At 32.6% G+C, this 12,652-nt stretch overlaps 1 protein-coding gene across 1 annotated transcript in view; it reads right to left on the bottom strand.

Annotated features, from left to right (window-relative positions):
* Positions 1–724: 724 nt before the first annotated feature.
* UBL3 (ubiquitin like 3) overlaps positions 725–12,652 on the bottom strand; it is a 54,432-nt gene continuing 42,504 nt past the window's right edge. The window contains exons 2-5 of the mRNA XM_069467392.1: positions 10,253–10,361; positions 6,193–6,279; positions 4,025–4,102; positions 725–3,706 (exon numbers count right to left, since the gene is read on the bottom strand). Coding sequence (XP_069323493.1) covers positions 3,654–3,706; positions 4,025–4,102; positions 6,193–6,279; positions 10,253–10,361 — 327 coding nt within the window. The 3' untranslated portion in view covers positions 725–3,653. The remainder of the gene's footprint in view (positions 3,707–4,024; positions 4,103–6,192; positions 6,280–10,252; positions 10,362–12,652) is intronic.

Below are 12,652 nucleotides of genomic sequence, written 5' to 3'. Positions count from 1 at the left end.
TTCAAAAAAACAGGCAAAATATAAAAAATAATATACATTTGACATCATTGTCAAAGACTACAAAATAATAAATGAAATTGGTTTTCACATTCTAGTACTGGTTTAAACTTGGAAGAATTAGATGTTTCTCACTGAATTCTGTTCATAAACTCTTTCAGAAGTCAACCTCCTCCCTTGCCTGGTGTGTAAAAGAGCTTCACGGAAGTGACAGCCTTCTGAAGAAAGCACGCCAAGTAGCTGGGGGCAGGGTAGGCCAGGCATCACAGCCAACCACCTGCTGCTCATGTTCAAGACCACCTGCTTTGGCCACAGAAACTGCCTAGACACCTGCCAGCGGTCTGCACCCTTGTTTCAGCTGTAACTATAGGTTCTCTCAAGCCCTTTTCCTACCCCCACCACTCTGTTAGGCTCAGAAGTGACTATATTACAAAACAAAAATGGAAAAAGAATTGGAATGCCTGCAACAGTTACCAATAAAGATGGTGTGAAGGCATACTAAAATTTCATCAGTCACTTCTTTTTGTTTTTCTCTCTTTTTTTTTTTTTTCTTTTATTTGTAGAAAAGTGACTAGTTTCCTTCAGAGTCACTTCTTTTTGATTTTGGTAAAATATATTTGCAGAATAAAGCCTGGCACAATGTTGAATCTTACTGAAGAATATAATAAAATAACCGAAGAAAGGAAAAAAGAGAAAAATAGATCAAGAATAGGAAAAGACATCAATATTATGAATGCAAGTCTTTTAAAAGAAGAAAAATATTATATAACAGATGAAGAAAGTTTTAATTTCTTTTCACATTAAACATTATTTACCACAATCAGCTAACAGAAATTATTGTAATATTCGTCAAAATGACTTCATAAAACTAAGCATAAATATTTGTTATGAGAAAACCTCATTTAATGTGAATGATAATGTTAGATACTATAGTTTTCATGGTTAAGATACAACTTATCTTGAAGAGAAAGCAAATAGTTCAGATCAGGGAGACATGCTGAGGCTTTAATAAAGAAGATAAGCTTTGCCTTGTCCAGAAACACTTTTCCTAGGACTTTAGGTAAAAGAGATGAGTTAGATACCAAGCGCTGGGCGGGGGCTTAGGCTCACCATTCAGGCTTTATTTACATTATTGGATCTATGCAGCTCTCACCTTTAGGTAAATGAGCCACTATTTTTGGCAGCAGGATCTTCAAAAGTAGCCTTGGATATGATGAATGTTTTAACCACCAGGCAGTCCAAGGGATTATTTTTAAAGGGATAGTTGAGTTTTTCACGAATACACTACATTAAGGCATCTAAATTTTTGGTGTTTTCAGTATATAATTTTACTGCTTTTTATTCTTTTTTTCATTCTGTACAACTATGATATTAAGTGTCATAATTCTTTCTCTGTTAATGAACCAGTTAATCCCACTTAGCAATTGCTTGATTTACGTTTCTTGTGAAAGGGAAATATATAATGTGAGAATACACAGAAAAATATATTGAAAACCAATAGAAAATTATTTTTAACCATCATAAAAACTAAGTCTGAATTAACTGATAGTCTTTAGCTTTGGAAAATCAAGACTAATTAGAATTAAAATAGGTACTAAAAATAATTACCAGCATTTTGTTTTCCAAAAGAATAGAGCCATAAATTGTTTAATTGCCCAATTAAGTAACTACCAGATTCTTCTTTAGTCAACACTAACAGAATTCACATTTGAGCTGGTCAACAAAACATAAATATTTAACATCTCTCAAATATAACATTTTAGTGATAACAGAGACTACATAATTCTATTCATTGTTGTGACTGTGCACAAATTAACCAGGTTAAATATCAAAGATACATTGGGAATACTCCCCAAACCAACAGTAGAATATTAATTTAACGAATTTTAAAAGCTTCAGAAATAAAAGTAGACAACAATTTTAACATGGATGAGACAGTGCTTAAACAAGTATTGACCTAATCAGGACCTTTAAAATTACCACCAAAATGCACTATGATTTTTTTTTATTTAGTTTACAGAAAGAATCTATAAGTACAGGTTGCAGAAAGAAAATGTTTAGTGCTATTTACATTCGTTTTAAAACTCTGCTCTATACAAATTTAATTGTGATCAGTATGAACAATATTTTTGTAGATCTACTGCATATAAAGCCTTTTCATCAAAGCATTAACAATGAGTAAAGTAACCTGATTACATTTAAACAACGCTGACCATTTGAAACCATTTACACTTAATGTTTGTAAGGGTCATAGACATTTAGTAAATAGAGAACATAATGTCAGCCTGCAACTTTTTTATTTTTATAAAGGCTAAAGTTATTTATATGGAATATTGTTCTATATACTACTCGCCAATCTCTATTTAAGATCTATAGTTAGGTATTTTATATGTCTTTTATTAAATATATTCTACACATATTTGTCATTTCATCCAGGAAGAATTTCTTCCCAGTGAAAAAATATAAAATCTTTCATATTTTTACAGGTTTAGATGAAACTAGCTCATGCTTTAGTGCTGTGCAAATTGTTTTTAGCATATCAATCTTTAAATTGGTATGAAATAAAAGAATGGCATCCTTAATCACGTATGCTGTAAAAATCAGCTTTTGATTTTAATACAATTGCAAGCACTAATACCAAATGCAAGCTACATAAAGAAACAAAATTAGTACTATGGAGATTTTTTTTGTTAATTTTAAGAATTCATCTGAACTCTCTAAGGAGTAAGCATGACACTGGACATGGTTACAGATGAGCAACAATTACGGAAAATTTCACTTTGCTGATATTCAAATACACAAAATTGATCAGTCAATGAGGTTTTCTAACATTTCTGCACAATAATGAAAGCCTATGAGCAACTGGAATTCCCCTCCCACATTAAGGCTAGGAGACGCACTCTCACCCCTCTTGTGCTGTTTGAACAAGCACTCAGTTACTGTAGGACTCAAGAGTGCATGTCTTAAAGGAAAAATAGTTTCATCAGCCCTCTACTGAGTGCTTTAAACAACAGGCACATTTTGTTTTTTGTTTTTTCATTTGTTGCAGTGAAAATAGTCACACTTGGTTTAGTATTCTGTGCCAGTGCAGCCGCCATGGCTGACTTTGGTAGAAATCACCCAACGTTTTAATTTCTTTTCCATTTTTTTCCCCTCAAGTTGGCCCAGTAATTAACTTCATTAATTGCTGAGTGTCTTCCAGTATGGAATTGTATATATGAGTATTTCTAGGTACCACAAACTGTTATAAATTCTGCTGATGAGGAAAATAATGCCAATCTCTTTTAGTGCAAATTGTATTTGGAACACTTGATTTGTTAGTTCTGGTGATGAAAATTTTCGTGGCAGCAAAATGGTTTCTGCTATGAAAGCTAACTTGTTAACTTTTCCCTGGAGACTGACTGCATTCAAAAACCAATATGTTTTAAAACTGCTCAACATAAGCAAAAACACAAGAAATAAAAAATTATAGTGAAAAATGATCTTGGTTCTTTTTACTTTCATGAGAAAAGATGACAGTGTTCGTGTGGTGATTCAGTTCCATGGATTTACAGGCAGACTGTTCTTAAAGGTTTCTGAAGCAATGTTGGGTCTCTTCCGTCCCAGCAGCATGAAATACAACGACTATATATCACATCACTCTTAGCAGACAGTGTTTACAGGATTACACAACAATTACTCTCTCCAGTCTTTTCACGATTCCTCTGACCTAGGGAAAATGAAGAAAAGCCTTGTTTATAAAAATGCTAGAACTGCGGGGGAGAAGGGGCTATACTAAGAAACGGTTTTGGGTTTTGCTAATGTTTGTATTTGTTAACTAAATCATTTTTTTAAGTATTTCTATTTGCTATAATAAATGTTCTTTTAATATTAGCATGTTTTAAAAATGTCTGCTTATTTGCTTGACAACTTCTATTCATAAACTATGTAAACTTCCTTTCCCTTAGAATGTCCAAGAAAAACCCAGCCATTTCTGAATGTCTGTCTTTGTGCCTTGACTGAGACGCTTCTCCAGCGTGCAGCTTACCTTGAGAGTTTGGCTCTGGCAATGTCTCTCTGGCCACCAAATGCATCACTGTTGTTTTGCCAAAAGGAAGTTTTAATGCTATGTGAAAAGTAGAAGACAATTTGTTACATATACATCAACCTCCTATAAAATCACTAACCAGATTTGAAACCATTTTAAAAATTGATTGCTTTTCTTATGATTTCTTCAACAGATTAAACTTCTTACCAAATAGAGCACCTCCTTTACAAAATGAAATTAGATTAATATTATCAGACATAGCTTTATGATTTAAAAATTATTCTTCCCAGCTATGGCCATTAACTTAATGCAAATATCCATATTATTTAAGAAAGGGTAAGAGAAAAGACATAACTGGTTAATATCAGAGATCACCTTTAGAGGAGGAAAGAATAAGAATTTAAAAAATCTTTTTTAAAAAGAGTATTTTTTCTAGATTAGGGTAAAGTTTAGATTAAGAGACATTTGTTTTTATATCTAATTATTTGTCAGTTGCTTACTAAAATTACTACGTTGTGCAGGCTACTATGATGTAGAAATAGAAGAAATGATGAGTTTAATTTTAAACACTTATTCTCAACCTTGTGTATTCTTCAATTAGAAAATAATTTTCTTAAAATACCGTCCCAGCATTATTAATTGTTTTCTAATCAAGTCTTTATAATATTTTTCTCACTCATAAGCAATAAAACTTATTATGAAATATTTCAGACATAGACTATAACACACACCCACGTATCGATGAACCACTATACCAAATATAAACATCAAGTTTCATGATAAATCTTTGTTATTCTGTGTATAAAATTAGAAGCAGCTGGTACAGCTAACTTCTAGAGTTGTTTTCATAGTTGTGATATTTTAGTTCTGACACCTCAAATTACTTCCTCTTCACTATCTACAAACTTAAATGAGGCTTAAAATCATTACTTAGCAAGTATAATCCTCCGGCTACCTGCTTTTTGAATTCTGCTCTATAAGATGATAGTTAACATGTAGATTAAAGAGTCCTAATTATCTTTAATACTAGTATTATTTCATATAATCAGGGTGGGTTTCCATCATATTAAAAGTTGGCCAACCATTATTTGGTCTAAACTCTTAACTTCTGATGTTCATATTAAGCATGATGGCCCATAAATACACACATGATAAAATAAGAGAGCCTTCTGGGATAACTTCCTGTATAGTATTGGCATATAAGAATTCAATAAATATAAACTAAATGAATGAATAAAATAAGTCTACCTTTAAGGAAAAACATATTAAATATTTCATCATTAAGTTTAGAGGGAAAAAGTCAGGCTATATTGAAACAAAGATATATTCAAATATATTCACTTGTCTATAAATTTCCAATTATTTGAATATATTTGAAATACATATTCTAAAAACAAAACAGACCCTGCTGATGGTAGAAAATGTGCCCGTAAGGGGGCACTATTGAGCTACATTTCTCCAATCACATAAAAAGAACAATAACACCTTAACAATTAAAGTGTTTGCTATGTGCCAAGCACTGTTTATATATTCAAAGTATTCTGAATGTATATACTAACTTACCGCTCCCCTAAACTATGAGGTAGGCAATACTGTCATCCCATTTTGCTGATGAGGAAACTGAAATACCGATTGGGTAAGTCACTTGCCCAAGGTCAAACGGCCAGTAAACAGTGGAGCCAGTACACAACTGGAATGGTCTGGTCCTAAAACCTGCTCTTCTAACCACTGCACTATCTAGCTGCTCTACTAGTGTCAGTCATTTACTTTTGTTCTCATATGATTGGCAATTATATCAGGTGGATTCAGATTGAAAACATCTCTTCATATAACATTTGAAAACCAATTATCATAAACTTCTCCTAGTTTGTATGTACAGTTTTTAGTTAAAAATATTACATCCAAATTGTATCACCCAGCAGTACAATAACGTTACATTTATAAAATAGTAGGTATGGATTCCTACCTATATTTGGATAGAGTTTATTTCACAACGTAGTAAACAATTACAGTGCTAAATTTAACAGAATACATTAAGGATTAGGCGTACCAAAAATAGGCAAAAATCAGAGTTTGAATTTCCTTAGTAAATTCAAAGACATCAGTATTTAAAACAAATAAGAAACCATGAGAAAGACGTTAAGTCCCATTACAAAGGTGACTATTACCTCCTAGTGTGACATTTCCATGTAGAAATCGTCCTTGATAAATAAGTCTTAGAATATTTGGACTGCTGACCTGCTCTTCTTCCCAGTCTGAAAAGAATTCAGCGAACTGGTTAGGTGCATTTCAACACATAATCAAGGTACTACTGCATTGTTTTAAAAATTCAGATCTAAATTAGTGAGTGACCATCAAAGAATACCCTTGGAGCTTCCTACCAAGTGACAGTCACTACTCATGCATTCACAGCAGCCTGGGTTCTTGCTTATTTTTGATAAACAGCCAGAGTTGCAAAAAGACAAGCTTTTGCTTCTTAAAGAATACTAAGATGTGTCAAATTGTAGTCCTAAAGTTTAAAAAATTAACGCAAATGAGTTGGGAAAAATCTATCTAGTCAAGAGAAATATCATTTGAAAATTAATTTCAATTACCAGTAATTAACAGAGTACTATAATGTTCCAATATCTGTACCTGTTAAAATGTGTATTCAAGGCTAGAATCAGGCTTAACGAAGATTTTAAAGAGAATTATTATATTGATATTGAGAATAACAAAAAAAATTAACAGTTTTTACTTTCGGATAATGTTGATTTATTATTTTATTGTCTTTTTGAAGCAAATTGGTAAATATTACAGAAGATGGAACTTCAGTTCACTTTACCCAAAATGAATACTCAGAAGAAACTAAAAAAATAATATATATTAGAAGATACCATGCAAATATGAAAGCTGGGAAAGTGCACAAGGAAAATCAAAAGACAAACTGATACGTAGAATGGGTAGCAGAGTATTTAATTTTAGCATATAACATGTTATAGTAAACTATGGAACACTACTCTGTTAAAATAATGGTTTAAGGACACTGGTGTTATTATAGGATACAAGGTTGGCAATTTTCATTAGCTTGTAGAGGTAACAATTTAAGCTTTCATTTTGATAAGGATTTGAGAATGCCTTTGTCATTTTTGTTAACAATTCTAATATGATGTGTTTGTTTCCTATAGAAGCTCCTATTGTCAGGAGGTAACTGTCAATGCAAAAAATAGGTTAAAATATTCTGAAAAGAGTGATAGAAGAGAAAGGAGGTAAGTAGAGACTTTTCCTTTTGACTTTTTTTTGAGTGTTCAAAATGAGGAACATGAGTTTAATAAAACCACTGTCTCTCAGTGACTCAGGCACAGCAGAAATCAGTGGAGGAGAACTGAACCTCGGTCATTTCCCACCCCTGCCCTGTCTCTCCCTGGCAAGCCTCTCTTGCCTTTCTGACTCCCCTGCGCCCAGCTCCCTCTTCTTCTAGAAGAAAGATCAAACAAGCCTGTAACATTTCTGTATGAATTACTTTCAATTCATTACTTTCAAAATTATTGTTTAATAGAATATTTCTGGTCAAAATGGAAGTGTTCAATAGATATAAAGGCAAAAGATAAAAATTGTTTAATTCATAGGAAACAAAGGCTAATATTGTACAAACTATTTTAAGTATTTTTTTTTTGAGATGTAGAAACTGGAAGCCTTGTGTTTCACTATCTCATATAGAGCATCATGATTTCAATGCACTTCATTGGTTTAATATGCTATCCCCCTTTCCCTCTCTGAGGATCTGAAATTTAGACAGACCTTAGTACATAGCTTAAAGGAGGAATTTCAGGTATTATTAACACATAATAAAGTAGATTTTTTTTTCTTTGGACCTCTGACCCAGTAACAGCTATGTGTCTGACTATTCCACATATTAGCAATATTTTCACTAAATTACACAAAGGAAATTGTACGCTAAGGAAAACTAATTCCTTACAAAAGTACATTGCACAAAGTACTTTATTCTATTAATTTCATATTACTATACCTAATAACATGAGCACCAATAAACATTTACATTTGCTGACCTTTAGTACATTACGTGATACAATACAGATCTACATTTTAATTTAAATATTTTATATAAAATAAAATTATTTCTTTTTATTCCCTGCAGTATCTAAAATTGCTGAGTATATCTGGCAAACTGAGGAAAGACAGAAATCACAATCTTTTTTCATGAACGTAAGTAATAGCTGATCAACACGATCAATTTTCAATACTGATAGATGGTTCGTTCACATTTGGGAAAATATTTATAGCAAAGATATGCACTTGATTCTTACCATTGTTTAGCATTAATAAGGACATTTTAAGAAATTAAAACCAATTTAATATCTAGGTCAAATGATAATGAAAGTAAAACTATTTCTTCTACTTCAAGTTATAATATTGCCCATATAAAGTAAATTTTTGAGAGGCATTACTCTTTTTAATCTTTTCTATAATATCCATATATAAAAGCTATCTTTGCAACCTTCCTCCACCCCAAAAAAAAACTCATTAATCTTTTGTATCATACCTAAGATCACTCTTAAGGTCTTTAAAAATGCTTTTCATACTGATAGTTACCTATCTTGCCTGGCTATAAAGAATATTTAATATTCTTAGAGCCCCAGGTCTAGTCTACTTTAGCTTTTCTGAAATTCCTTCTTAGCTATAACCTTTAGCTTCAGTCTCTTCCTGATTCAAGAACTAGCCCCTTCAAGGGTTACCAATGAGAAGATTCAGTAGTTCAAAGTATTTGTCTAAATCAGTGTTTCTAAAACTCAGGCCTATGCACCCACAAAGGGTCTGAAAGAACACTTCAAGAAATTTTAAGTTGTATTTTCATTTTAATGATAATCTGGAAGAGATTATCTAGACGATTTTTATAATCACTTTATAATCAAAGGCAGCCTTGGGATTTTCATAGCCACCTATGTTTTAGGTTTACGATTGTTCTGGTGCCAACCAGTCAGTACTTCTTTAATCGTCAAGAGGCTAATGAGATAAGAACACAGGTTGACTTAATAGGTAAGCGATGCATTCTTTCGGAGAGAAGACTGAATGACGATTTGTTACACTGTACGATTAAAGGTTTTGTGGTGAATCTGCAGGTAACTTGGTCATCAAACACCATGTAGGAACACAGGCTTGCCAGACTCAACAGTATGCATGGTACAAGCAGTGAGTTGGCTTTGGCAAAAGTATATTGTCTAAGCACATTAATACCGTTAATTTCAACATTATTGGTTTTAGAGTTATATTTGCATTTTCTTCATAGATCTGTTTTAGTTTTATGGTTGTATATAAGTTAACAAGAACAAAGAGTTTTAATTGGGTTTTATGTTTCTACGTTAAAATATACATTACAATAAAAATAATTTAAGGCAGCACTAGGGATCTACAAGAATTTTCTTCCTCTAAAAAAGGTTCCATATATTAATTAAGTTTGAGAAGCACTGATCTAATTGATTTATTTTGTATACACCGTGTTCTCTATTGGAACAAATCTTGTCCTTGAAAGTTCAAATTGCTTCTGCTAATAAAAACTTAGTAAAATCAGCTAAAACAGTCATGTGACTATGGTACATGACATAAAAAGAGCCAAGATGATCCCCGGGGAAGTTCAAAGGAAGAATATAAAGATTCACTTAAGGGAGGCAAGACGAGTCTTATCACATAGAGAAGAACCAAAGGAAAGAAGGAATACCACAAACACATTCCAAAATTGTGATGGATACTGGCTTGAAAATGCAAACCATAAATGAACTTTATGTCTTCTTGACCTTATAGTAGTTCTGGGAACACATGACATAACATGAATTAGAAATTAACTTTTGTTTCAAACTTAATTTAAAATAGGCTATGTACAGAGTAGACTAGAGAGAATGCATTATAATCTGTTAAAGATAGCATTTCTTTTCTTTTACTTTGTGTTTTAGTTAAATAGGTTCACACTATTTTGTGTTTTTGTTTTTAAAATATATTTTTCACATACATTAAAACAGTTCTAACGCAAAAGTAGGGACTTTGCATACTACTCCTTTACCATTTTGGAATGAGATAGCTGAAGAGCAAAATCTCAAAACATTAAAACTTAAAAAAACTTAAAGTACACCTCAATTTTGGGTTGTTCTTTTAAATTTTATGTATTTATAACTTTTTCAAAATGTTTGGGAAACAAGGCAGGGCACAGAGAATCAACAGAAAAACCCCACTCACCCATTGGCCAGTTGTCATACACATACTTCGCAATGTCAGAAGCAGAGTCGTTAGGAGAAAACAGGAACTCTTTTGTTTTTCCACTTACCAAGATGAGGCGCAAATTTATCTGAAACAAGACAAAGATTCTTTTAATATAAATCTTAAAATTTTTAAAGTAAAAACAAAAAAGACTCATAGGCTTTTCATTTCAATCACATTCTAAATTATTAACAATTCCACTTCATGGTTTCCATTTACTTAAATTCTATAAAGCTTTTTTAAAAAAAAGAATGGGAATTTGGTATATGATTTTATTTTCTGTTATTTAAGATATGTGTATGTGTTTGTGTGTGTGTATGTGTCACAGATATACAGATATATTTGCCATAATAAATAAAGAAAAAACAATTATGCTTTTAAATTTAATTACTCCAACAATGTTCAGACGTGGACTTTTGCTAGTTATCATTACTACAGAATACACATTTTCTATTCAAAAACTAATAAAAATGTTGAAGATCTCATCACCAAACAGGGGAAAAAAATATTTCTTAAAAAACATAACTAAGAGAAAATAAATTATATACAACATTTTATCCTATAAAAATTATTCAAACGTAAATAAATTAACCAGAAACTATGATTTTAAAGAACTTTACAATGGGGGAATCAATACGAGTGGCTGCTTTAGTCCCAATTGCACGATCATGTATTTTTTGCCTGATCTGCTATATTCACCTGACCTCTCGCCAACTGACTACCACTTCTACCATTTCTTCAAACATCTAGACAACTTTTTGCAAGGAAAATGCTTCCACAACCAGCAGGATGCAGAAAACGCTTTCCAAGAGTTCGATGAATCCCCAAAGCACAGACTTTTACGCTACAGGAATAAACAAACTTATTTCTCATTGGCCAAAATGTGCTGATTGTAATGGTTCCTATTTTGATTGATAAAGATGTGTTTGAGCCTAGTTATAATGATTTAAAATTCATGGTCTCAAACCACAATTACTTTTGCACCAACCTAGTAGAATAACATATGACTATTCAAAGTATACTCCTTAATCATTTCACAATATTCCTAATAAACTATTAATATTTAAAAATTCTTAAATCTATCAAGTACTGTATCAGGAGGGGCTTTCAAAGCAACTTAAACAAATTTCTTAAGTATACATTCCCCTTGAGATCATAAAAAATAAAAAGCTAAGTGTGTCAATTGTAACAGATGTACCATTCTGGTGGGGAATGATGATGGGGGGGAGGCTGTGCACATATTGGAGACAAGGGGTGTACGGCAAATCTCTGTGCCTTTCTCTCAGTTTTGCTGTGAACCCCTGAAGATTATTCATTGAATCTAAGTTAAGACCTTCTGTTCTAAGTTTGGCTGAAGGAATCACCTATGGACATTCTCTGTTTCTCTCTTTTTTTCCCTCTCACAAGCTTAAAAACAAAAACAAAACAAAACACACACACATACTCCACTCCATAAATACAACTGTCTGGGTTCGTGCTGCAAAGTTCTCAGCATTTCTTGTTTTAAAACTGACATACATCACTGTCACCAATAAACTGATATTATAACTTTCATATTTCAAAAATTAATGGTCTAAAGACTTTAGCTACATGTTCAGAACGCTGGAATCTTCTGGCCTCCAGATGTGTTTGACACAGGTTTAAAAATTTTTTTAATGTTCTAGGCGGGCATAGTCTCAGTTCTACTTGGACTCAATCACTCTGGCCTAGCTCCAGAAAGCATCTGAGTTTGTAACTCACGGTAGAGTTTGAATGGGGTTTGGGGATACAAAATGAGAACAAAAAGCAGGGTAAGATTTTAAAATCTATTCAGAGGGAACCGAATTACCCTCAGGGGAGAATATAACAACTTCAAAAGTAAGTCTGTAAATATATAAATCTAAGAATTTATCAAGTTTTACTATCTAAAACTAACAAAGACTACTTCAAGAAGTAAGTTATATCCAAAATTAAAAATAGCAGCAATAAACACACAACATTAAGTAATCACTTGCCTGAAACACTTGCAGTTCTTGGAACAGTGCCTGGCACATAGTAGGTGCTCAGCTAATATTGGTTGATTAATATTTTAGTTTCTTCAGTTTCAAGATGCAAGTGAAAGTGTAGATTGGAAAAAGTTAGAGCTCAGATTCCAATCTAGGCTGCAGCATTCTAGGCACCGTATGGAACGGCCAGCGCAGCATGGAGAATGGGAATGGATAATACAGCCAGTGCGTGGCAGTGCTGTGGACATGTGGAAACTTCGAGTGCGTGAACACCTCGATCTTTAATTTGTCAGGCTCTGGATCTTAATTGTCAGCAACATGCCACAGTTAATATAAATGCCATCATTTAGTAAGGTATTTTGAAAAGTAAAATTAATTCTGAGCTACCATATTA

This window comes from Eulemur rufifrons, chromosome 4, assembly GCF_041146395.1.
Source record: "Eulemur rufifrons isolate Redbay chromosome 4, OSU_ERuf_1, whole genome shotgun sequence".
Lineage (NCBI taxonomy): Eukaryota > Metazoa > Chordata > Mammalia > Primates > Lemuridae > Eulemur > Eulemur rufifrons.
The sequence above is the reverse complement of the archived record's forward strand: the minus strand, read 5'-3'. Positions and strand labels throughout refer to the sequence as shown.